A 27,017-nucleotide genomic window follows, 5' to 3' on the forward strand; every position below is an offset into this window, starting at 1 on the left:
TAGGTAAACATGAAATAATTTTAAAATACATCTTTGCAGAGATTGATATTTGAAAACAAACCCCTGTAATCCTAAAAAAATGCTCTAAGGTGGGTAGCCTTTGAATGTGGACATCATTGAACACTTTCCTTCTCCCCTTTCCCATCACCTTCAACACAGATGTACCTCACAAAGTAGTACAAACTCCGCAACATCTCAATAAAAACAGGGATGACAGGAGGAAGGAATGTTATAACATGATTTATTAAAATCAGTTTATAAAACGCTAGGACCAGTTCACAAAGAAGAATGGAGGTCTCACCCAACACTTTGAAGATGGAAACAGGGCTCCCCGGTCAAGGTCCAAAGCCTCAAGATGATCTTTTTTGGAGGTAACAAGATCTACGTGGCAGTCAGATCTAATGATTCAGAGCCTCGCTGGAGCCCTGTTTTCCTTTTTGTCTTTCAACATTCTTCTGAGCCCATTAACACACCAGTACTCTGTGTGCCTACCACAAAGTAGTTTTTGCCTGCATCACTGGAAGCACATAATTTTCATCCTAGACTCTGGTAATACTTTCACAAATATCTGCTTCACTTCAACTAAAAAAAATCCCAAAATACAGCGAGAGGAAATATTTTGATCAAAAAATAAAACAAATTAGCAAACCAAGGCTAGGATCCCATAAAACACGAATTAGAATAGGAAAAAATAAATGGGTGGATATACTTATAGGTAATCTCCCTTAGGTGGCGAAAATCTTTGGATCCAGAAACACTGACAAAACACTGCAAATAAAGTCGCATCCTCCCCCTCCCTGACCCCAGGAAACAAACCAACCCCAGCACCCCAAAATTTGCTACGATCAGCACATCTTAGGCACGGGATCTGGAGATAATTACCAGAAGGGATGCCGGCAGACACCAGGGTCCATTCAGAGAACATGCATTTGCCACTTCATCCTGAATTTCAGAAGTCTCTCTTCTAGAGCAGTCTCTTGTAAACAATTGCATGTCCAGTTGCACGCCCTAGAGGCTGTGGATCCAAGAGGAACAGCAATATTCTCTGCAGGATACTTTCAACTAATTAAATCCTTATTAAAATCCTTCACATAAAGTACTGTTTCAATTAAAACCATTATAAGAGAGGGATCTGACAGTGGCATAGACACGACATAATGGTTACAGTTTACAAAACTTACATGTTACCAAATGAGAATCCATGACAAACTCAAATCTTCACATAAGACTACATGAAGACTTTATGAAAATGGAAATGTGTGGATGCTTTTTCCTGTAACAGGAATAACTCTACTATTTAGGTGATATTCTGTAACTATAGGAGGTAAGTTTGGAAATATTGACTATTACCAATTCTAACATGAAATGCTGTCCAGATGCATCCATAATAGAACTGCACCTGTGCTACTCATATAAAGAACAGTGACGTTTTTCTCCTTTCTCAGTACTCATGTTTGAACTACTAAAACACTCCTAGCAGAACACTTGGCATTTTTTCTATTCCCAAGTTTAAAACCGTAGCAGAAGTTACTCTTGTAGATGGCTGTTAAAGCCTCAGTGCATTAGCATGCTGAGACTGCCTCCTGTTCTCTCCTCTCGTCCACTACAGTTAAAGCCAAAACAAAACCCCGTAACATTTCTGGTATTACTGTACCTTCCCTAGCAATATGCAACAGAATCATGTCATATACATTAGTCTTTAAAAGCAAAGCCCTGATTCAAGTTATAAAAATGTAATCTTTCACACTGCTCCCTCTTTGCAGGATAGCTTCTTCACAGTCTCATTGCCTTTGTGGTATGGACCGAGTTATTCATACTGATTTTAAATTGTTCCTTTTAACTTTTACCCTCCACCCACAGGTCCTTGGCTTCTCTTCTCATTGGTTATTGCACCCTGGGGCTGCAGAAGAGGTGGCTGCCTGCTTCTGCTTCTTACGGCGTTTATTCAGGAGGCGGTTGTTGGAGGTTTTCAAGTCTTTGATTTTCACCTGATCATAGTCCACCCTCATGGTTGCCAAAGCACTGGTCATCTCCTCCTGAAACCAAGGAAGCAATGTACTGAAAAACCCGAGGCAGAGAGCACACAGCCACCCCCCACTACTACCAGGAGATGAACGTACAAAAAGGAACCCACTGTTACACTACAGCCAGAAATAGCTGAGCCCTTTCTGCTGCACTGGACTATGACTAAAGGCTTCGTTCTATTCATGGACTCATTCAGGAGGAGCTATTCACACAGTGTTTCATACGTGAGCAAGCAGGACCGCACTCCGCTGGCCTAAATTCCACCATGTTTCTATGCCCAGCATTTCTTACTGGCTGGCTCTGGGCCTTCACCAGAGGCCTTCACCTTCCTGCTTTCCTTGCTCTGTTACCAAACTAGGTTAGCAGGAACTAGAATAAAGAGTCTACGTAAAGTTGTTTAAAAGTACGTGCTTCAAATTCACACACTTCCTTAGTCTGAATTAATGTTTAAGTGCAGGCAAATTTTAAACTTTTTAATAAGGTTGTGAACAAAAATCTGCCCAAGTAAATGAATGTCTAGGCATTTAGTTCAGCAAAGGAAAAATGATTAATTGTTATGGGAATGTCAGTGGCCCAAGGGAATACCTCTGGGACCTATACAAAGCACAAGTGTAAGGAGTTCTCAGAAACATGGAAATGAGGAAGGCTAAGTAAAAATATCTGTTTGATCTCTGACTTGGGATGCAAGCATTGCCTAGGTCCTATGAAATTTTACTACTACATAGCTCAACAGCTGAGACTATACATCAGTAATTTAAATAAAATCAGTAATCAGTAAATACACTACAGGAATGTTGCAATTATCAAAATGCCAAGCATTGTTAAGTGCAGAAAATTCAGAATTAATTGTAAAAGCATGCCAACCTCATACAGGCCAGCAGGAAAGAGTTAAGGCTTGCAACAACTTTTAGTCTGCCCTATAGTTTCACTCTGCAGGAAGCATTCAACTGCCATCAGTACAAACAGTAGGTGAGGCACCTGGTCAAATGAAGGGAAAGACAGATACATTCTTTTTCTGCCCCCCCGCCAAATGTCATAACAAGACAAGGTTAAGGTTATTTGATGTTGGTTTACAAGACAAGAACAGAGTAGAAAAACAGAATGCAGCTCAACCCTCCCACCCTGTCCCCCTACATTTTCATCATATTCTTCACTATAATGAACTTCGCACTCCTTCAACACTGTCCTTTTTCCTCTGTGGTTACATACAGTGGCTCAGCAGATAGCATCATTAATACCTTTGATCATAAACATCATCTTTATTGATATTTGGCACAGCTGTAAGGCTGTCAGATGAAGCTCACGTAGCATTCTTTTTTTAAAACAGTTATCATACTGTTCTAACCAAGACTGCTCATGCTTCCCTTGTTTAACATGGTTGTATACAAAATAGCCATAATCTCCAAGGAAATAAGCATATGCAGAGAAGCCAGCCCATCTAATCTCTTATCAGACCTCAAGAAATCTGAACTATGATTGACTTACTTTAACTTCATCCCAGTGGTCTTTATCCTCTTGCAGGACCCGTGCAGTATGAAGAGGAGTTGGTGGCACTGCCATCGATCTCTGAGAAAAGGGAAAAATACCGAAAGAAGTGTTCTGCAAAATCACATTTGGGAAGTGACTGCTTGCTCTTCTAGGCGTATGGACAGCATAAAACTTTATCTACTGTCCTTTGGTGGCCCTCATTATTCATGCTTCCAGTCACTCCACAATCAAATCCATGTGTGAGGTAGAAAAGGACTATAGTCCACACATGACAGCATCTTTAAAGCACAAAATGAGAGAGAAATCAGTGCTGAGTTTCTTTCACTTTGGTCCCTTCCAGTCCAACTGATAACCCTGTGTTGGATAAATTTTTATGTACATTTTAGATTTTAACTGTCATTTCACTATTCATTAGTCAATGGTTAACTGGACCTTTATCTTCTAGGATTTGTCATAGGAGAAATTTTCTTGTAAATATACATTAGCTGAGACTACCAGTTCATCAGACTGTAAGTGTGCCCAAAAGAGGAAATTATAGTGTTATTCAGAGTAAGGCGCAGTTCAGAAGACCGTGCATCACCTGAAATGCTCTTCCACATAAAACTGAGATCTATGCTCAGCTGCCATGAAAGATCAGTAGGTACTTTAAATTAGAATAAAGTACAATTTCTAAAGCACGAAGCACAGTTCCCTAGGTAAATTCAGCAAGAGTCATGGTATTTCTTGCCAGTCCATAACCCAAACTATAATTTCATTTGGATAGTCTATCTTCCTTATGCTTTCTACACAAACTTGCTGTCTGCTGCTGTGGCGTCCTACACCAGACATAGCTGCATGCCAACGAAGTCTAAGGAGATCCCTGTACATGTCGTTGTAAAATAAGCATTCCATTGGAAGCAGTGCTTATACTCCACCAAGCAAACAGCAGCACTGCAGTACTTATGGAAGTGGAAGCAGAAATCATGACTCCTGGATCCTCTGGAAATGGATCCTAGCTGGCCAAGGTATAGTTTTATCAAGTACAGCTGGGATGAGAGAAATGGAAAACCAGCAGACTGGCTTTAGTGGTGTCCCTGAGCAGGTGTTGAAGGTGCATGCCCTCCTATCTGCTGTGAGCTGCTACTTGTTAAAAAAAAAAAAAATCTTATCTACAAGCTAACTAGAGGATTATGTGCTCCACCTAAACTGACAATTTTTGCATAGTCCACAATAATACTTCTGCCACCCATCTAATTAAAAAAAAAAAAAAAAAAGAAGAAGGAAAAAAAGGGGAGAGACAGGCACCCTCCTCTGCCACTTGTGCAAGGTATCTCCCCATGCATGTTCCCACTTAGGGATTTAGGAGAAGGAAGAACACAGACATTCACTGTGTTGGTCTTTCCGTCTCCCTCCCTCTGCCTCATGGGAACAATAGGCTCAGCAGAAGAAAATGCCAACCTGCAGCTCCTAGAGCATTATTCCAGGAACGGTATTCTAGCATGGCTCTTTGGTGCAGCAGACTCTATAGACCTTGTCTCTAATCTCCTCCTTATTAATTGGTTATATGCATAATTCAAGTAACATGTGTCGCTGTAGGTGGTAGCTTCCTTAGCTATTAGGCACTCATTCTGTGAAATTCATCGCCTGCTGACTTCTGAAACACCTCCTTCTTGGGTCTTCAAACACTTAAAGCTGGAGGTATTTATTCTGAACAGTGATTACATTTTTATTTGCTTAAAAAAGACTTAGAAACATTGTCTAGATTCTGTTCCAATTCTACAGAGTCTTTGCAACCATAATTTCTCAGCTTTCACAACTCCAAATGAAGACATCTATCTACTTCATCAGGATGTTATATAGCTACATTTCTATATGATTCTAAGGGCTTTCAGATCTTCAAACAGGCATTATAGAAATGCTGACTATTCGTCATGCCTCTGTTTCTGCTCCTTCCTCTGAGGACCAGCATAGACAGAGAAACCACTATGGGAGAAAAGGGTGTTCTACAGTGCAAGTGATTCCGTTCCTGGCTGATGATGTTTTAGGCAGCGAGAACAAGACTGGTGTTCTTTTAGGCACAAATACAAGAAGTATAATCTATTCTTTTGAGTAACCTACAGAGCAGAGATGATATCCTGAAACTCAGGCTGGTAACTCCTGGGATTCTTGTCTCCTGTTCAAAATAATTAATACTGTATTATTAGAGTATTTTTTTCTTTTTTCCCCAAAATATTTTTTAAGGAAAAGTAAATTCAACCAAGTCATAGAATGAAACCTGAACTGGGAACATTAATAGCACTGTGTGACACCCTATCTGGCAATCACTTACAGGGCACTAAGCCGAGACCCTTGCTCCTCCCCCACGTATTTCCAAACTCTGCCAAGGATGAGAATTCCCAATAAGCATAGGACTGTGTTCACACTAACACAGCTATGCACAATGGTGCCTGAGACCACTAATAATAGCTCTCTTTAAATCCTGCACTGATGAAGTAAGTACATACAGTTTATTTTTATATTTTTAAAGAGAGTAACACATGCATATGCTGCAGAGTCAACAGTGACTGCCTGCTCACAGAAGATATAGATACATTCAGCTCTTGCTTCCAAGGAAGCTATTGTGGGTGTCTCTCTTTGTGTGTCCTCTGGTAACACCAAGAAGAATTGTGGTTCTACAGGCAGGTGACCCTCTGTGGAGGGCACAGTAGGTTAATTAAGTTATTAACAGTAATCATCATCCTTCTCTTGCTGTGCTATGTGGAGCTACGTGTAAGTTCTGCGTGTAAGAATTCATCTTGTAAAAAGAGATGTGAAACTCACATTAATCCAAGGGTGATTCATAAATTGAGAAACTGTCATCCTCTCTGTTGGGTCAGTCTTCAGTAAATGGCGAATCAGTTGTTTGGCTGAAAAACAGGACCAACATGGCATATTGTAGTCTACTACTTTGTTAACAAATAACCTTGAGAACACAAAGACCTGCTGAATGAAGAAAGATAATTTTGCAGAACTCAAACCACCTACCTATTGCTGTTACCATGTTAAGAAGCCATATACAGTGTGGTAGGTTACTATGTTCAAAGAGGCAGAACATGAAAACATCCAACACAAGGTAAGAAGGAAAGAGAGAGGATTGGGGATTCCAGCTATGCTATCTACATCACCAAACCAACTGTTTTGAGAGCAAGCAATTGAGAAAAAGAGAAACATAGCAACAGAAAGCTGCCAAGCTGCCTGTCTGAAAGATGGCAACAAGCTTGGCATTATGGGCTGAATGAATGCAGAAGCTGATGTTTCAAGAAATGATGGAAGACAAAAACTAACTAGCACAGGCTGTGGGAAAAAAAAAAAAAGGACAATAAACTTTCCTTTGACAACTGAGAGGCCACTAAAAGGACAACAAAGTCAAAGAAATGGATGGCACGAACAGACTTTGAAGCAGCTTTCTGTGAACATGGTATCTGCCAAAGCAAGAGTACTAAGTAACTGAGATATGGGATGATGAGAGTCTAGACAAGTTTCATTAATGCAGGCGGACAGACCAGAAACACTGCATCCAGGGACGTTATTTAGAAAGACTTACACATAACTTCCTGGGGGGAGCCTAGAAAACTTCTGAGTAAAAGTTCTCTTTTAGAAACATCAAATTCAAGATGACTAAATGCTTGTAAGAAGCTGCCAGAGGTACAAGCTGAGACTTTAGTTTGTTGAGAGAGGCTGCAAAGGAGTTTTACAGTAGAGATTACCTGGTGTCTAAAATGTAGAAGGAAACAAAAGGAGGGGACCACACACAGAGCCTGTTAAGATGATTACAGGAAGCTGGAGGGGAATTTAGAGGAATCCTCCATAGATGATGCAACGACAGAATGATTAGATAAAGAAAACCATGACAAGAACAGTAAAAAGGAGGGCTAAAAGAAGCAGTCTGCTGAAGGTGCCTGATCAGCCTAAAAGAATACACATAAACTAGCTGATATTAGTAGGTTCAAAGGTAGAGGGCACCTATCTTCATCCAGGCAAGCATACAGAAACCCTACCAATTTTTGAAGCGCATGTTCTCTCACCAAGCTCTCCAAGCATTTTAATAACTGCTGTAATATGAACAAGACCCAAGGCAGACAAAATATTAAGCCAGAAACCCATAAGTCAAACATCTTCCATATTCAGTAATCTATGCTGCACACACAGCCATGAGATCCAATGAGGGGCTGAAATACCACAGATCACAGTATTATCCAACGATAATTTGTTATTGCTAAACAGCAGACAATAACAGGATGCTAGCAACAGCAATAAAAAGGGCTTGTTAGAAAAAAGATGTGCCCAGAGGTTGCTGGCCTTTCTCTCTGGACGGGTAGGTGAGACTTCCAGCTTATGAGACTGCCAGAATAAGAGGGAATCAAAACCGTCCACTTTCAGGACACTGGTTTGAGCCCATCCAGGTCACAGCTGAACAGCAGCAGCTTTTGGTCAATGACTTACACCAAATAAATTGTTGACCTTGATTTAAGTGGTGGCTGGCAAGTTCCCACATCACAAAAAGCTAGCATGAAAACTTGCCATCCTTGCTGGCTGTATCACTAAGGAGGGCAAAGACTGAATGAGTTCTTAAGACAGTTTGCCTTTCTTCCAACTCAGCTTGCATTACAGCTGTCCTGGCAGTTTCCTTTCTCAGGATGAAAGACTGTTGTTTCCAGAGGGTTTAATCTCGGCATTCACTAGCACTAGCTGGATTTTGAAAGAAAGTTTTTAGTAGTCGTTTACTTTCTGTAGTACTTAGGTTGCTGGCTAGTGTCTAAGTTCCTAGTTGTTCTCTGCATCACCTTACAAAAAATTAACTTAAATTCTAAAAGAAAGGGAAACAAAAACTAAGACAGGTCTTTAGAAGTAGCCTCTTGTAAGCACTCTACCACTGCACAACACCGTGCACATACCCATCAGTAGCAGTGAGCATTGTTACCTTCCTCTGATACTTCAGCCCACTCTGGATTGGGAAACCCGTATTGCCCCATCCGAATTCTTCTCTTCATCCCTGGAGAAATGGCTTGACCAGTGTTTGAGTAGAATGGAGGGAACCCACACAGGCTGTAAGAGTGGACAGAAGAACTCTCAGAACTAGGAAAGTCCTTTCATCTCTTAAAAAGTGCCATACAACCTTGTCTTCTGCAGGTTGCATGATCCTAATGGCTAATTACTTGTAAGCGCAGATTTAACAAGATGTGTCCTTTTTCTGTTCATCAAGCCTCTTTCCAAATACTTACAGAATATATGTGATGACACCCAACGACCACATGTCACATGATTTGTCATACTTCTCAGGGCCAAGGACTTCTGGGGCTGAAGAAGATTAAAACCAGAAATTAACAGAGTACCAGATATTTCCTTTCAACTCCATCACCTTAAAAGTAGCAGCACACTTCAACAAATATCGGAGGCATTAAAAAAATGCAACTCACTGCCAGGAACTGGGTAGAATTTTTTATTGGCAAGTTCCTAAACACATATAATGTAGCTTTAAAAAGGAGGAACAGAGCTGGCAAAATGCCCCACTCTTCACCTTAGTGTCTCTCTGCTCAAGAGAGCACTAAGATTACAGAAAAGCAGAAAAAGCTATAGCTAAATGTGTACAGAGAGACACTGCGCTGAAAGAGGCAGGAGCATATGTTCCAGAAATCAGAACAGAAAGGACCTACTTGAGCTGTGATAAAATTTTGAACGATACCTAGGTGGAGTGTGTTTAGCTCCAGCAACTACAGAGTACTGTATTTTTCTTCAGCCCCCAGAGCATTATACTTTTTCACTAAGTAACAAAATTAGAGAGATACATTTAAAGGGGATTTTTCTTTTTTTTCCCTGAGGCAGGTGAACTGACATAGAGCTTGATTTTGTAAGGAAAATGATTCTCTAAACATATGAGCAATCATGCTGGTTTATAAAAAGGTGTTGAGAAGGAAAACATCAGCTTGTTTGTATACAAATATAAAGGCATAAAAACACATATGTGTAAATTCCTTACTATTTCATCACTAATCCCAGCTAAAAATATAGAAGAAAGCATCAACAAAAAATACTGGTATTGTAATTATCTGCTAACAATTAATAACATTATCTTTCAATACAAAAAACTTACATCATAGAATGAAACTAATTCTTCCAAAAAATTAAGCCCTTTTTCCTCCAAAGACATTTTAAGCATGGACTGTCTCAGTCATACCATATGGTGAATGACTATTCACTCAAAGACCAAAAGGGATGTACTCTAAAATGAGTGCATAAAGGACAGTCTACTGTGGCATTCATTACACAGTGCTCCGTCTTTGGACAAAATGCAGGCAAAAATTCAGCTGTGATTAAATCGCATTGGTCTTTTCTTACTAATTTCTCCATTTGCGAGCTTTAAGAAGCTTTACAGCTGAGGCAATACTCTCCCTGTTCTCTTTTATTGTATTAGTTGCATTAGTTAAGCTAAGGGAAGTTTTGCAAGGAAACACCCAAATAATCACAAAGCTGAGTTCAAATTATGGCTTTTATTGCATCATTCAGAGGAAACATCAGGATTACTTCAAGTGTAATCAGAAGCAACATGTTCTATCTCCTTGATCCTTATTTGCATCCCCTGTTAAGGCTGTTTCCTCTGCAACCAAGGAAGAAAGCAGGAGCACTGAACTGTACTGGAACCAGACTAGGTTCGGATTGGATCCCAGTTTAAATTCTGCAGGCTTCCTCTTTGCATTACATCCACAATAGAGGATTTCCCATCTCTTCCTACAGTCCACAGGCCCACTACAAGGGGAAGGATGACAGACTGAAACACAGAAGAAATGCATCTTGGATAACTTACCCACATAATAAGGAGTGTAACAGGGGGTCTGTAGCGCATTTTGTACACTGGTTTCTTTGGCAAAGCCGAAGTCTGTGAGTTTGAGTACAGTATCCTTCTCTTTAGATGTGTAAAGCAAGTTTTCAGGCTGAAAGGCCACCAAGAGAAAGGATAAACTGGACAATGAAGAGATGTCTCTAGTGAGCTGAAAGGTCAAACCATTCCTGCTTGCCTGGATCACCACCAGCATCTGGGTCTTCTTACTTCTCTCACATCCCCACTATACCATGCAGAAAGTTCCCTCCCAACATTTTTGCTCAGACTAAGGATCAACATCCTTCTCAACGTGGTATTTAGGACAGCAAATCACAAGACTCTCATAAGGTCCCATGGGCATCAAGTCTGGCTTCTTGAACCTCTCTCTAGTTCACTGCACTTACTAGGATTGTTCTGTCTGATCAACACCAGTTGATCTGACAGCACTCTCTACCACACTCAAGTAGCTGAGATAGAAGACAAGAGAAGTCATCAGGCAAACTCTCTATGAGCAACTGATATAACCCTGTCAGAATTAACTGAAACAGACACAGTCCTCTTCCAGCTCCCCCCCTCCTCTGTCTCCTGAAACCTGAGTTAATTCCAGTCTTGCTCCACACTCTGTAAAGGCTCTCCAAGACCAGAAATGGCACAGAGGGAAGTACAAGGTCTTGTGCAGAGGAACAGGGACAATAGCACACCTGCAGAATCTGCAGTTGTTTGAAATTGTTTTCCAGTTTCTCAGTCATAAGGAAGCTACGCCCTCTTTCACACTAGTGTTTAGGGACATACAGAAGGAGGAAGGGTTTGAAAGAAAACAGGATTTAGGATCTATTAAACAACTTGAACCATTTCTATGTTAGTTCACCAAGTGTGTGTTGGGGGTCTTTGGGGCTAAGCGCTTCAGTTTCTGTGCTGGTGATAGGCAATGGCACATAGCTCCACAAAAGTGAATACATTTTCAGTCTCTTAACTGTTAAGTCATTCTCTGGTTCCCACCTAAAGAACCCTCAAACATACCCCTCAGTGACACCAAGCAATGGCAGCTCTCCCTCCAGCTAAACATGCAGAAGCATTTGTAGAAAATTCACAAACTCAGAACTGCGGAATCAATCAGATGCCTCAGTCTATCATTAGCGTGACCTGCTCTCCAGCACATTCCATCACACTGCCGTATCGCTGCGCTAGAAATGCCTTGTTGCAGCTATCTTGTCTTTGCTTATGCTGTGCACTTTACAGGATGAAAACAAAATACAATACTACAAACCCTGTCAAATCTCTATGACAAGATCTGTGTACAAACTTTAGCTAGTAAAACACACTGTTCCACATGGTAGTAACTGAGATCTTCCCATTTTCAGCAGTAATTATATATACTATTGAACTGAGTTGGATGCATGGAATTGGTATTATTCCTCCCATATATGCAGTTTCTCCTGTTTCTGAAGGGGGGTTTGGTGTTTGTTTTGGGTTTTTTTTGTTGTGGGTTTTTTTTTTAGGGAAGCACGATTCTGAAACCTAATAACTGGCAAAGACTACATAGAGATATAGCATCTACTATAAGTTCACTTCAGGCAGTGTTATTTTCTTGTTAATTAACTGGATTGCAAGCTGGTAGTACCTCTTTAATTAACCATCTGACTATCACCAGATTCTTCTGCATTCCATACACAACTGGAAGGCATTAGCATACATGAATATTCTGACCTTTGAGTGGTTGCAAACTAGTTGTGAACAGATCCATTCTCACACCGGCAGAGGAATAGGAACACTGACCACCTGATTGTACTCCTAGTTCTATTTAAACCACCACTGCCCATTCATTTTTCTGCCTTATGCTCTTTTCTCCCTGCCCGCACACCTTCAGGCCTCACCTTGACATCTCTATGGGCAATGTTCATTGAATGCAGATACTGGATGGCTGTTCCGATGTCTCTCATTATTTCAGAGGCCTCTATAAATACAATTTTAGAGAAAGGTCACATTAACATTCCCACTGTAACTCAGGGACATGCCTGGGAATGCTTATGACTTACAAACAGCTTGCTAGAATACAGGGCTAGCATCAAGACTAGAAAACCTAAAATTAGCCCTAACAGCTGTGTTTTGGTTTTGCAGGCAACCATACCCCCCAGCAGCTTGGCTGCTCAGCCCTCCTCCTAAGCAGACACTGCAACTGAGCGGTTAAGACCCCTGCTTTTTATGAGCTCGTAAATTTGTGCTTTAATTTGCTCACCAGAAAAGCAGCAAGAGCAGAGCAGGTATGCAAGCAACATGCAAGACTGTGGAGAAAGAAGCCCCAACCAGGACATATCCCTGGTTGTCCAGGACATGTCCTTGGTTGTCAGAGACAGAAGTTTAACTTTCAGCTTCTAGTTCAGGGGTAATAGGAGGATCTAACAGATTTTCTAAAAATAGAGCAACATAACAATATGATAATTTTAGGATAGGTCACATCTTCATTCCTCACTGTCTTTAGAAGTTTTTCCTCAGGAGAAACAAAATCAACAGTTCTATTCTGCAATGCCCAAACTGCCACCTTTGAAATAATATGTTTCTAAAATTTAACATAACTCCAGTGGGAAATTCTAGTGGTTGGTGAGCTGCCTTGCAACAGCAGTACTCTTGAAGATTGGAAGAGTTACAGAGGGAGAGGCTTCAGAACAGGAAGGAGTGACATTCCCATTGTACTAAGTGAGCATTATATTACATCTCCACTGACAGGGAAACAGAATTAGCAACTTCAACCTGATCCTCTGTTTTCTGCGCAGGTAGAAACCTCAGCTACAGTAGTAAGAGAGAAAGTAGAAATTCTTGTACTGCAACCTGGAATCCTTTTTCACATGTCTTGAGATTGTGTAATTTCAATCTCAGGCAAGGAAAATCAGAAGGTAGAAACATACATCTTCTTCGGGGAAAACCTTGCACAACCTCCTTCTTCCCGGCCCAGGCCAAAGACCCTGGCTCCTAATGGGAAGTTGTGGCTGATACATAAACAGCCAGTGAACCTGGGGAATTCAGTGGAACAGGGCTCATTTATCTCAGGAAAGAATGAGTGTGGGTTTTTTTGTTTAACACTCCTAGATGATTTCTGAGTAAGTATTTAGAATGTTATACAATGGTATTTAATGTAGAAAAATCACGTTTTTAGCAGAGTGAATTCACTAATAATCATGGAACCAGTTCTCCCCCTGGAATCTTATATTTTAGAGAGGAACAAATAAAGTTCCTGAAAACGTTCATTTTCCCTACATGAGTCTCTCATACCACTTAAAGGATTCATCCCAGTCTAGGAAACGTAGGAACACAGGACCAGAAAAAGCCTGGCCTCTATACCAGACTTGCAAAACAGTCACAGTAATTTACAAGCTCAGGTGTAAATTTTTCTTCCAATCGTTTTGTCACAATGCTAGTTACCAAGACTAACATTTTTACTCCTGAGCAGAAACAAACTCTTGTCTGTTGTGAATGGGCAATGAGAACTGCAGTCAAGCACACCTGTGGTACTCTGCAAGTAATAAATAGCAAAGATAATAAAAATGGCAAGACTGTTCTGTTGCAAGCTCTGTCACTGACTCATAGCAGGTCTTTAAACTTGCACATAGTCCCTATTACAGATGAGCAGACTTGTTTACAGTGTGGCTAATAACACTTCCTTTCAAGTAGTACTTTAAAACCCTTGAATAAGAGATGTTTCATCAAATGTGATTTGCTTGTTATATTCATCACCTAACAATATAGTTGCACACAGTGATGCTGCTTGAGGGGCAGCCAGAAGAGAAATCACAGTAGGAGCTGAGTTGATCATGTTAGAGGTGGTCTGGCAGGAGACCAAGGACCAGAGTAACAGAGGCTGCGGTGGTTCAGAAATGAAGAAGCTGAGCTGATTTGTATGAAGAATTTTCCTCTAAACCTTCTACATTGTGCCTGAACTCAGCCAATTCTGGTAATTCCTAACTTTCAGAAACTTTTAAAAATAACTGTTTAATACAGAGTTGGATTGAAAATTTTTTAAAAAAATTAATTACAAACAAAAATAAAATCAAAGAAAAATTCCTGTAAGGGAACCAAGCAAAGAGACAGAGAAAGAGAGAAACAATCTTTCACAAACTTTAAAACTAAACTTGTGATTTTTCACCTCTCTCAGTGAAAGCTTGATCTCCTCTCTCCTGGATCCTGCTAAACAGCTCTCCTCCCTCCATGCTGAAACAAAGAACACAAACACCCCCCCCCCCCCCCATGTTACATAAGCAGAAAAGATCAAATTAACACCTGATCGTACATCCATATAATCGCACAAAACCATGGCAGGAACAGATCAGAAGAGATTACAGGCAGTCTCCTATGCCAATGCTTCCTAAACATCACACTCATTTGAACCAATGCACAAAGCCATTGTGATATGGAATAAATAGAAAACAAAACAAGACCAAGGAGTTTTGATGCTTTCAGTTTAAAGTACCCTGTCACAAGGAACATGACACACATAGTTGGGAAGTCAGGTACGCTGGCATTGGGAGGCTGACAGTAATCTTGTTTTATGTAGGGGTTGGAGATGAAGGAAAAAGAAAGAGGGAAGCAAAGATACTAAAAAGGATTATTAATTTGTCACCAGCGAAGATGACAATAACTGTGGTATTACAGATCAAAGAGACAATAGGAAAAGTTAGAGTCAAAATAGTAGCAAAAAGGATCATGTCACATCATCGGATTTATATCTGAAGTTGGAAGCCAATCACAAAGTGCATCATATTTATAGAGACATACTTGTCAAGATTGTATTAATTAGTCAATGCTTTAATGAGGACAATTGTCATGGAGTACAAGGAAAATTTATTTTCTGATGAGGGTTCCTCATTCTTCCATCAAGATGGCTGGAGCAGCTATACATTTCCCTAGCAGTTCCATAAAGACAACAAAAGGTTTGCTGTGCAAACCAAAATCATGCTGCTGAGAAAGCTCACCTAACTCTAATCTAAGACAGCACATTCTCCCATTCCCTCCACCCCCTCAAAGAGTGATGCTTCATGGGAAGCTGCTGCTGGTCCATACCATTCCATGACAATGAGGAGGCATCTCTTTCCATGGTGTATATTCTCATAAACATCCAGGACATGGACAATGTGGGGACACCCTGATGCTCGCCAATGATACTCTACTTCCTGACGGGCTTTTGGGTTGTCATACAGGAGCTGTAAAGAAACAGGAGAAAGCAATATCAGTGAGCCAGCATCATTCTGCTTTAAATTGGCGCCTACATGCATTTCAGCTCCGAGACGGTGGCAAAGGCTACTCTTAGCACTTTCTCCAGCCAAAGGATGCCAAACCATCACAAGACTTTCACCATCTCTGGTCTGTCCAGCTTCCTAGATTGAGGAATACAAAAAGAACAGGTCCCTTGGAACTGGAAGGACCTCGAGTGGCAGTGAGGAGTTTGAATCTGAGATGGAGACAGACCTATCTCACCCACCTCTGGATGGGAAACAGCATTTTTTTTCCTACTTGTTTGCAGTACTTGCAAGCAGAGTAGAATCCTTCTGCTAAGGACAATAACCCTCCCACCTGACCCCCAGCTGCTGGGAGAAGAGATTTCTAGGTGCAGTGCAAATCCTTAAAGTTCAGTGAGATTTAAAACAATGAGGATTTTCACAGTGACTCTGAACATGCTTCTTAAATACTACACAATTTCTGACCCCTTCAGGGTCAGAAAGGGGCCTTTGACTAACTAGATGCTTGAACTTTTCTCTGCCTCATGCAAGGCCACTTTATTTTGAAGGTGCTAATCTCTAGAAGGGAGGCAAGAGCTCATCTTCCCTGATCCTGCAACCTCGTCCACAAGAAATGTGTCCCTTCCCATCTGAAGGACCGCTCTGTATCAGACTTTGCAACTGAGCTTTCGTGCAACAGGGACACATTGCTGAATCATGCCTTTTCTTCTCTGCCTCATCTCTCTTGACACCACTAACACTTTGTGACAGAGACTCTCTCTTTACTGCACATTTATACGGTTCCTACACAATATGGCTGTGATCTGAGTTTGATACTTTATGCTGTATAGTAATAATCATTGTAATGATGGGGCAGCAACAAAACTGATGCTATATAAAGCATTGTTAAATGCACTGAAACAGAATAAAAAGCAAGCAAAGAACAATCACCTCTCATCTATTCGCCTTAGGAAAGGACTACAACAACTGTGGGGGAACTGTTTTCAAACAGGCAAACAAAAAGTATCGTTGTTGCGCTATTAGCCCTTAGCCTGAAGCTCTTCTCACTCATGTTTGCCATCAGGTCCCAGTCAAAACACAACTGCATGATAATTGCTGAAAACAAGTATTAACATGTAACCTGTCATTAGGGACCTATGATTCAGCCCAGGAAAATGAGATTGCTTTTCCATCCAGTCGCCAAGCTAAGGCACAAATGGTGTCACACGCACCTCTCAATATCAGGAAACACATGATTTAAAGGTCACACGAAGGAAGTCACAAATTCTGGTTTCTTTATTGACTCCAACACAGACAATTTGCATCACTGGGATAAAAAAAGCTTACACTTCTTTGCTGTTTCAATGTCCCTTTCAGCAAAGCAGACACAATAACCTGGCAGGAAAGACCTGTAACATTTCATGAAATGCTGAGGAAGCTCTCAGAAACCACTGGACAGAAGGTAAGAGGCTTCTCTTCTTTTCCAGGCTGGGAACAGGAAAAGGGTGACAAGTGCTCCTCTGTTGAGTGCATATTTTTGTATTTTTGTGAAGCACAGAGAGGTTGCAGGAAGGGACAAGTGGTCTTGGGAGGGCTGCTGGCTCCTTAGAGGAACAGGCAGGGAGCCTCACCACCGTGACCACCCTGCAGGCTCCCTTAGCTCCGCTCCAAAGGCTCCAGCATGACACCAGATTTTCAGCAGTGTAAGGAGCTGAAGGAGCTTTCTTGCCAAGTTCAATGCCCTCACAGCCAACCTACTTCTTCCACCGCTGTCGTTCTGCACCCAGAGCACACCCTTTTGAGATCACTAACTATCCGCCTCTTCCTTCCTGCTCCAGCCTGGCTATGGCCTGATTTCCAACACAAATAACTTCCTAAAGAAAGAGATGGCTCCAATTCGGACAAAAAGCCCATTAGCGAGTCCAAGTGCAGTTGCTTTACTTCTTTCAGACATGAGCCCATTCAGCAGCTTTTCCTTCACAGCCACTATGTTCTAGCTCAGTAGAACTGTCTATCAGCATTTTCCCCTCTGCCCTTCTGAATTTGGGCTGTTGCCTAGAGGTCTCTTTAAAAGTTCATTAAATTATGTGTGCAACAATAAAGCCCAAACACCCTCAGGACTAACCAGGCCATTTAGAAAAGCATTACAGCATTTACTGCTTGGATATTACTGGATTAATGCCACTTCTGAGCAGGATGATTTAAAAACCCTCTCACCTATCCTGTGCTACTAATTAGACATAACCATTCTCTTTACTAATGTTAACTGCACTATAATCTGTGTATCTTGTGCTTGCACAGTGTGCAGAGATGTTGTTTTTCATGTTTGTACCAAGTGCTTATGAAAATTGTTTCACAGAATTGAATTATCACTCTCTAAAGAGCTTTCACAAGGCATTTTGATACACACAAGGATGCTACAGTTTCTTTTCTCCACCCCTACAAGCAAGTTTCATATAGTCCTTGGTGCCACACTTAAATGTACTCATGTCAAGATGACACCTGGAGAAGCAGAGAAAAGGAAATGCAAAAATAAAGAGCAGATACACATACCAAGCAACACCTGATATATCAACCAACTGTTAACCCTTGGATTTCTCCTTCTGAGCCTTAAAAATAAATTAAATCTTTTCCTTATGTCTAAAACTGGAAGCCATAACTATACCTTTTAAGACATCTTCCAGATGCAGACACGTGTAAAATGAAAGCCAGGCAGGGTTGAAAGCACCAATTTCTACAAAATTCAGGTGATGATTTAGAAACACAGACTAAAATTCTAACCCTATGGTTAAATTTAACAAACTTGCAAAAAACATAAATGGACATTCTGCCATCTTCCTAAACCTGAAGAGAGACTGTCCTTCTACTGCTGCAATAGCTTTGATAAGATTATGACCAGGCTCCCCTGACATTCTCCAAAAGCGCGGAGGTAGCTGTGAACAAATACAGAGTTTCAGATAAGTTTTCCAGCACTTCTGGTTCACACTGGTTTGAGGAAAGAGCAGCTTTGTCAAACAGTATCAGCTCAAGGAGCCCCCAGTCAGCCCCTAGAATTCCGACACAGTTCAGCTGAGTCACAGCTTGTCATGATGGGCTGTGGGCAGGATGATGAACCAGCCTAACTTCAAAATGGAGACAAACCCAAGAAACATGCCCCATCTCCCAATTTTTCATTAAGTCAGATCAGTGATCCAACGCACAATGCACAGTAGCCTGTGTGGTCAGGCAACACAGTTTGGAACAGGAGCTGCATAGTAGAAAACTGTATTTTTTGCTGGAACTCAGCACTGCCAAACCACTGCCTAAAAGAAGCAGACAAAGAAAGTATTAAGTTATTCACAGGGAGATCAGCAAAAACAGAGGCGATGGAAGGCAAGAAGGTACAAGAGCTCTAGAGCCCTAACCCCTAGGGATTCATACAACTCTTCTCGGTATCTGAAAAAGCTGGACAGGGGAGAGAACTGTGCCTATTTCTGAGGGACAATGGGGCAGATGCCAGCAGACACTCCAGGATGCCCTGCTAATTCAGGGCCTGGGCAGCGGAGGGAGGCCTGAACTCTTTCAGTTCTGGGGTAATGGCCTAACTCAGGTTATCGAGCACCTGCAAAACAAATTCTAAACTGCAGCTTGGAAGGCCAGCTCTGTGAAATTTCTCCCTATGGAGAATTTCTTGATAGAAAAAAAAAAGGAGGAGACTAAAAAGTGACACAATATCTTCCAATTGCTTTTCCATCGATTCAGTGTTGTGTAAGCAAGGAAGGATAGCAAGAACCCTCATACCTTAATAGTCTGATCTATACAGGAAATAGCCTTCTAAGGACTCCAGGGAGCGGCAAGCGATTTTCTGGACTCTGAAATTGCAACAACAGAGAGAGAGAAGATATCCATGGGCACAGGTATGAAACAGGCTGAGAACAGGAAGCAATGACTTCTCTGTGACTTTCTTTTTACTAGGCACTAGCAGATTACACAGATTACTATTACACCTGCTACCTGTTCCCTACACAGGGGATTAAGACCCCCACATATGCTTTTTATTTATTTACTTTAAACTTCAGCAACTCCTCCTAGTTCCAAACAGTTGCGGTGCTTGAATTAGAACCGTTACAGGCTCAGTTCTCATCTACTGCACATGCCACGTTAAAGCAGCATCTGACACTGCAAGCATCTTTTACTTACTTGCACCAATTCCAGAATCTGAACTCTCCTTCAACAATCAGTTTTATAATCTCTACACTATTTTCCTCACAGGAAGGCTTCCCATTATTAAAACAAAAATGGGACCAGCAGAAACTTTCAGTCCTAGGGGCCCTCAACATGTAATACTGATATACAGGCACTTAAACACAGCTTGCTTTATTTTTCTAGCTGGGAAAAAAAATGTCTCTGCTCAGGCATAAGTGGGTAAATGTCTAACTTCTTTTGCTTTCTTTTCTCTTTGCATGTAGCTGTTACAAAAATGCTGAATCCTACAAATAAGTCTTGGAATCCAAATTCACACTGATGCACAGAAACTAACACCATTTGCTGCACAGCAGCTCTTCTAGTCGTTCTTTATTCAAGAGGGTTTGATGGCAAAAGGAGGCTTGGATAATGTTTCTTTCATCTCCTCCCTCCCCTATGCTACAAAAAGAAGGGGCGGGGGGGGGGGGGTGGGGGGAAGAGAAAAAGAGCTATCACTATGGCTTTGGACATTTTGTCTTTTATTACATCCTGATTATTTGCACTACATCTATTAATTCAATGTTAACAATCTTTATCTGTTTCCAGATCTCTTCATAAGGGATAAAACCATCCTTTGTGTAAGAATGCTAAAGGAATTGAAATTATCAAGGTTTTCTTCTTCACGCATCAGCACTGCCAGTCAGTCAAGCTGCAGCAAGAAGCATGTGTCTTTTTGCAACAGCAGCCCAGCAAGCAGAGAAATCCACACATGCAAATCTCAAAGAAAGCACTGCATTTTTTCTTAAAATAAAAAAATAGAACACAATTCTGCTGGAATTATTTATTACTGAAGCATCAGTCTATAGAGAAGGAATAACACCAGGGTAGGAACAGGTAGTGGGTCATCACTAAATCTTTCACTTTTCTGCTTGTATTTCACATCCAGCTTAGGCTAGTAGAAATTAAATCTGCTTGGAGGCTTCATTGAAACAAACTGTCATCCCGATTCCTGCAGAGCTGTCCAAGCTGCTCCACAGTTGGCATTAACTGGCATCTCCATCAGTGCTCAGGTAGAGAGTCAGTCCCAGTGGTGGGCTTCTCCAAGTTAATAATAGTAACAACAGTCGGGTAGCATGATTTTGCCACACTCCTGCCTGTGGTATCAAATCCTTTCGCTCAACCTACTAAGTATCAGGGTTTTACTGTCTGCACTGCGGGACCCTCCTCTATCCACCTCTTCTCTCCAGTCTTCCAATCTCTACTCAGCTTATCTTTTGAAATGGCAAAAGCTACAACAGATCTTTGGTATCTTGCCGGCACAAGCGAAAATGAAGAGGACTAAGGGAGGACTGCTTGCACGTGGTGTCAGAGTCACGCATGGAAACCAGTTTCCTGCTGACACACAAGGCTTCAAATTTCTTAAGCACACATTTTAAGGGGAAAACAGAAGAAAGAGTAGAATGGACAAAGATAAAAAGAACAGGGTAACAGAGAGATGTGCTCTTTTGTAAGAGTTTGCGCACTGGACATACAGCAAATCCGCTGAAGAATTTAGCTCTCCGAGCACTCCTGCTTCTCCATCCCCAGAGAGTGTACACCACATAAATATTATTTTCTCCAAGCCTCTCTCCTGCAGTGAATCAACTAGGTCTCTCAAAAATAACTTTGGTGTGGTTCTGAATTTTATTTGTTGTAGCAGTATTCAAATCACCACCAGGCACTCAGTATGACTCTACAACCTGAGGTAAATAAATGAGACGTACCACTATTAATTCTCTAATTACACATGCATCTAACCATTCAGTCTGCAAAGGTCAACTGTATTTGTTCATAAATGTTAGTGGAGATATGGCAAATACAACTGAAATGGCAAAGCAGTAGGCCAGTATACATTTCAAAGGTATCCCCTTGCACATGCGAGGTTAGCATGAACGGCAGGCACAAAAATCAGCAAAAAATGCCCACAAGGAAAAGCTACTGTCCTGATAAATATAATATTACATGAATCTATTTGTACAGCAGTGCCAAAAGTACGCAGCTGTACATTCAATACTATGGGGTATATAGAGATTTAAACAAAAAGCATGCTATGTGTTTTGTTACAACCGTAAGATTACTTTGCATTTTAATACTGTGCTTGCTCTGCTGTGTGGATGGAAAAATAACTCCTACTGGCACCTTAAGATTCCAGTTATACTCAGTTGTGACAGGCTACAAACCAGCTACATGCGGCTTCTATTTTATTCAAAATATTGCAACTGTATTTTAAAAGAAAAATAAATCACCAACAGTTACTAACATGCTGTTAACAGACATGAACATCCTCAAAGGCTTCATTATACAAGAAGGCCTAGAGATCCCCTCCTGTCTCTACCTTCTCCTTATGACAACTTCTACCACAAAACACTGCTGTTTAGCCAGCACTGACAACTGCATTCAACACCTGCAGTCAATATTCAGCATCTGGGGAGACCTGCTGCAAATCCCTTTCCAAAACCCATACACACTACAAAACATCCTTTCTTTCCTGCATTCTTTAATGTGCATATTATGACCATCTGAAATGAAACAAAATTGGGAAGTGCTCTAGAGGTCTTTCCACCCTTCATTTTAAAACCTCCTCTTTCTCCGGGGATTGGCAGAAACGCAGGATAAACAGGCAAGCCACAGGATTTGTGTTCACACTCTTTCCATGTCTGATCTTTGGTCTGTAGGACCTTGATATGGCTTTACTCTGTGCTGAGATGCTCTTCTCTGCCAAAACCATCATCTCCTTCCTCAGAGCAGGATTTTGACTGCAGTGCCTGCACAGACAGAACAGGACTCCTGGCAGCTGTAGCACACAGGTTGTTCAGCCTGATGTGCCAACACTGCTCTGCCTATAGCACACTCAGGTTACCAGCATAATGCCAAATTTTACAAAACCTCATATAGCATAAATACCTACAATAAACTGGGATTGGGATTAAAATAACCTGTAGCGCTACCACTATTTTTACTCTTCCTAAATTTCTGAGTTGACGAAATCTAAAATCCCAGATGAAAATTATGACACTTTTTACTTTATAGTTTCACTCTAGTGCCTGATATGAGGTTTGCCTTTGAAAAGGAAAAGAAAAAAAAGAAGAAGAAAAAAAACAACTTCAGCAAAACTTGCACTCCTGCCAGCTATGAGTTCATAAATTCTGATAACAAGGATTCAGGTGACTTGGCTTCAGTAATTCATACGTCTCAATCATTGGCTGGTCAAAAGTAATAGAACTTGTTTGTGAAGCTTTGCTGTTTAAGAAAATTCCAGCAGTACAAAATGCTGTGGCACCTCCTCAGATCACGAGCCCATCAAACTTTCCCTCCGCTTTGACTTTAGCTACTCACAGAACACTAAAACAAATTCAAGGCCATAATCTTGATCTTCTAGGTGTCTAACACCTTTATATGCTTGAATCAAAGCATAAAAAAGATCACTTGAAACTTTGAGACATACACTAGGGCCAACAATTTTGCTAACCTGCCATAGTGAAATTTCCCACAATGAGGATACATTGCCTGTACAGGAGTCAGAGCTGTCTTGGGGATCAATCTGAGACTGAGACAGATTTCCACAAGAACTATAGCCATTGCAAAAAACTCTCCCATTTGTTTTTTTAAGTGCCAGTTTTATTTTCTTACCTTTGCCTTTCTCCTGTGCAGTGACTGTAATGCAGCAATACCGCCAAAAAACATACTAGCACTTTTCATTGTAATGAAATGGGATGGAATGTGTGTCTGCTAGGATGTGACCCTCTCACATGCTTCCCAATATTGACAGCCACAGTTGCTAAATTCCATTTTAACCACCCCTAAGATCTCCCTTCCCAATGATATGACATTTTTGTTATATATATAGTCTTACACTTTTGTTTCTCTTAGAGGAAAAAAAAAACCCAAACCACACAAAACCCCCCAACAACATACCCAATTACTCTAGTAGCAATAGCCATTGGACTCTACGCATATTTTCCACAGGAGGAAGCAGAAAAAGCAAGCATCACAGATGTTATTCAGAGTGCTTAATGCTCATTTCAATGCCAACCACCATGAAACCCACCTGTACGGCACAGTAGGACAATGATACCAAGATTAGTGAAGCATGGCACACCTTTGTTGGAGCAAGATGTGGCAGAAAGCACAGACCAGGAAAAAGTAGTACTGAGAAGATCTAAGTCTGATGTTCCCTTTCCTAGTCTTCATGCTAATAAGCGGTATCAAAATTAACAGAGAAGTGATAATACTGAACAAGGTAGAAGCAAAAATTAGCAACATGTTTAATCTCATTAACCAGAGATAACAGTAGCTCCAAGAGGAACCCGTGCAGCCCCCCAGCCTTTATCTATATTTCTTGCATGTGTGACTACAGTCATGAAGATTAAATCACTCAAGAACTCCCAGGAAGGATTTGGCATCCTTCCTCAATACACAGAGGCTCTTCGGGGTGCACGCTGCTTTCACGCTGTAGGCACTTTCCATGCGTCTTTTTACCCTGCTCTGCACCCCAGCCCCACTTTTTGACAATTAATACCTTAATGAGCTTCCCCCCGCAACTGCAGCTATGTTCTCCTCTATGCCCCACTATTTGGTAGCAGAATTCAGAATGAAGATACTGCCCTCTTATACCACTGCCCGCACACCTAAACTCCCTTTTAGCTGACTTCCTCTTCCCTTCCACATGAATTTAAGATTGTCATTCATGCATGTGAAGCTTGGCAATATGCCACTCCAGGCCAGTTATTTCTCATATAATGCTGTTCTTCTTTTTCACATTTCCTTTCTCTACACCCACATTCATGCTTTCTGTCACATAACCTATCAGGCCAAGCAGTGTCTCTGTCTTCTGTTGCACCACCTATCTCAAGTATTACTAAATCATCCAAATGCAAGAACCCAGAACTCTCAAATCTTCCTTCTCTTATTCCACAGGGCTCATCTACTTCTTTTAAGCATTACCTTAAAGGGGAGTCTTGCTAAATCCCAGACATCAGTGGCACTGACAGCAACTGTACCTCATGTCTCTCACAGAAGAGATACTGAGATTTCACCCAGTTCTTGGGAATCTAACTGGAGTGACTCTGGCCAGCATAATGTCAAACACTCACTCCTGAAAGCTGTCACCTGTGGGAACTTGACTTGTCTTCAGAAATAAAACAGAGCCCTAAAATCTTCAGCAAGGACTTCTGTAAGATTTCTTTAGTCTTTCAAATCACTGCTATATGTTTTCACACTCAGGTCTGTGCAAGCTCTGCTGTTGGCATTTTCAAGCAAAGATCTATATCTATTTCTAAGTCACAACTCAGTAGATAGCTCAGTCGTTGCTGGTCCAAAGGTTCATCAGGCATGAAGATCCCTGGAACCGCTTATTGTGTACAGCAAAGATATGACTGAGAATGTTGTGACTGTAAATGGAAACAAAACCATGCAGCGTTCAGCAGAGGCTAGAAATGCAAAGGAAGCCATTAAGAGAAAGAGGAAAGTAAACTGCTCTCCTAAGACTTCTTGTGCTTATTTTGTCTGAATATATATTCTAAAGCCAGGTAAACTATTACATAGGAAAGGAAAGAAAAGAAATAAACTGGGGGAAGGGGGAATTCAACAGATGGAGTCAACATAAGCAAGTGACAGTGCAGTAAAACTGTTATTTATGTTGCAATTCTCATTGATTCATTTTGCTCTGTGCACTAGCTTAGCCACCCAGGGTTACAGCTCTGCTTCGCCAGAACAGCATCAGAATCCAGCAATCAAAAACATTACTTTTCTCCTGAGCCCCACAGCACATGCCTGGAGCAGCTAATGCCTTACAGCACTCACTACTTGATTAAGTGCTCTTTAATATCCAGGATGCTGGAAAACACACACTTCCTAGAACACAGATGGGAACTGCTAGTTCATACACAGCCTAACAGTCCTTCCCAATTCCTTTCAGAAACCTTCAAGAAACACCATACAAGCTGCCTTTAAGGAAGATCACCTCACCACATAGATGGCCCATCCTTAATCTAAATCCCTTCTGAGCCATGGCTTCCCTTCTTCACCCAAACCTGTTCAGTTACTTGCCCAGCCCATCCAGACTCCCACCCTGCCCCTGCAGGGCAAAACTCCCACGCAAACCCCTGGCAGGCTCTTCTTCAACAGCGGGGAACTTCTGCTAGCCCCCAGTAAGTCACAGCTACTCAGGGCAAGCAGACCTTATTTCCCCTAAGTTCCAGAGGGCAGGGAACATCTTTCCATTTTGCTGCCCACTTTATTTCAGTTTTTAGCCACCTAGCCTCCCTCTAAAGATTTTCCCTATACCAGGATACACAGTGGAGTGAGAGGTGGGAGCAGAGGGCTCTCTTGCCAACACCCATGTTCCATTTCTTTGACATATGTTAGAGAGAACTGCTTCACATTCCCTGCAACAAGACAACAGAAAGCAGTCAGACACCACAAAGGTAGAACAGAGCAGCTTAAATAGAAGGGTGTTTTTTTGCCAAAATCAAGAGCATTTCCTTCACATTCCTGAATAGATTTCCTCTCCGCTCCTGTGTTGTGTTGGCTGCCTCATGACTACACATGCAAAAGCAAGAGGAGGAAGATCTCAGGAATATTTGGAAGTCTAATGTTTTGATGTCTCGGCTAAAGTGGCACCATGCTAAGGACTGCACAGGGATCAGAAAAATGAGATGTAGCAAAAGCTCTGCTGAACAAAAATCATTCTGGGAATTTCAATACTTTTCACCTTTCCACACTGAAACATACATCCATTTCCCTCTCTTAAGACACTGTCCTTTCCCCCCCTCTCCCTGCAGCAGTATCTGCTTGTGGTACACTGCAATGTTGGCTCATTTCCACAAGTCAGTGTGCCTGAAAGAGAGAAGTCTGGGCTTGAGGAAGGAGGAGGAGGGAGTGAGAAAGCTGGGGCAATGGAGAAAAGGGACTCAGAAGATCTTTCTGGCCTAAAGTCACCTGCCCGATTCCAACTAATGTTAGTACCATGGAAACAGCTGCCCCATGAAAGTGTTAATGACTTCTGAGGTGATGATTTCACAGAAGCAATGTGCCATCCGGTATCATTCTCCTAGACGTGACACATCAGGGAATCAGGAAAACATACCCGCACTAAAGCCATGTTAACAGAGAAACAGATTGTCTGAGCTGTGCAGCTGCTGGTCTCTCAACAGAGCTGATTCAACACTTCACAGCAGGCAGTGGCAAGGGGAGAAGGCACTCAGAGATGATGCTCTTCCGACCAGTCGGGAAGACAGATCCCCAAATGGAGACAGGAA

At 41.5% G+C, this 27,017-nt stretch overlaps 1 protein-coding gene across 5 annotated transcripts in view; it reads right to left on the reverse strand.

Annotated features, from left to right (window-relative positions):
• Nucleotides 1–224: 224 nt before the first annotated feature.
• The window catches only part of MAPKAPK3 (MAPK activated protein kinase 3), a 104,777-nt gene continuing 77,984 nt past the window's right edge, over nt 225–27,017 (reverse strand). For all 5 annotated transcript variants that reach the window (XM_049826953.1, XM_049826948.1, XM_049826949.1 and 2 more), the window contains exons 3-11: nt 15,401–15,540; nt 14,487–14,551; nt 12,223–12,302; nt 10,334–10,460; nt 8,754–8,829; nt 8,453–8,577; nt 6,313–6,398; nt 3,511–3,591; nt 225–2,036 (exon numbers count right to left, since the gene is read on the reverse strand). In XM_049826953.1, coding sequence (XP_049682910.1) covers nt 1,878–2,036; nt 3,511–3,591; nt 6,313–6,398; nt 8,453–8,577; nt 8,754–8,829; nt 10,334–10,460; nt 12,223–12,302; nt 14,487–14,551; nt 15,401–15,540 — 939 coding nt within the window. In that variant the 3' untranslated portion in view covers nt 225–1,877. The remainder of the gene's footprint in view (nt 2,037–3,510; nt 3,592–6,312; nt 6,399–8,452; nt 8,578–8,753; nt 8,830–10,333; nt 10,461–12,222; nt 12,303–14,486; nt 14,552–15,400; nt 15,541–27,017) is intronic.

This window comes from Accipiter gentilis, chromosome 23, assembly GCF_929443795.1.
Source record: "Accipiter gentilis chromosome 23, bAccGen1.1, whole genome shotgun sequence".
In the NCBI taxonomy this organism is placed as follows: Eukaryota; Metazoa; Chordata; class Aves; order Accipitriformes; family Accipitridae; genus Astur; species Astur gentilis.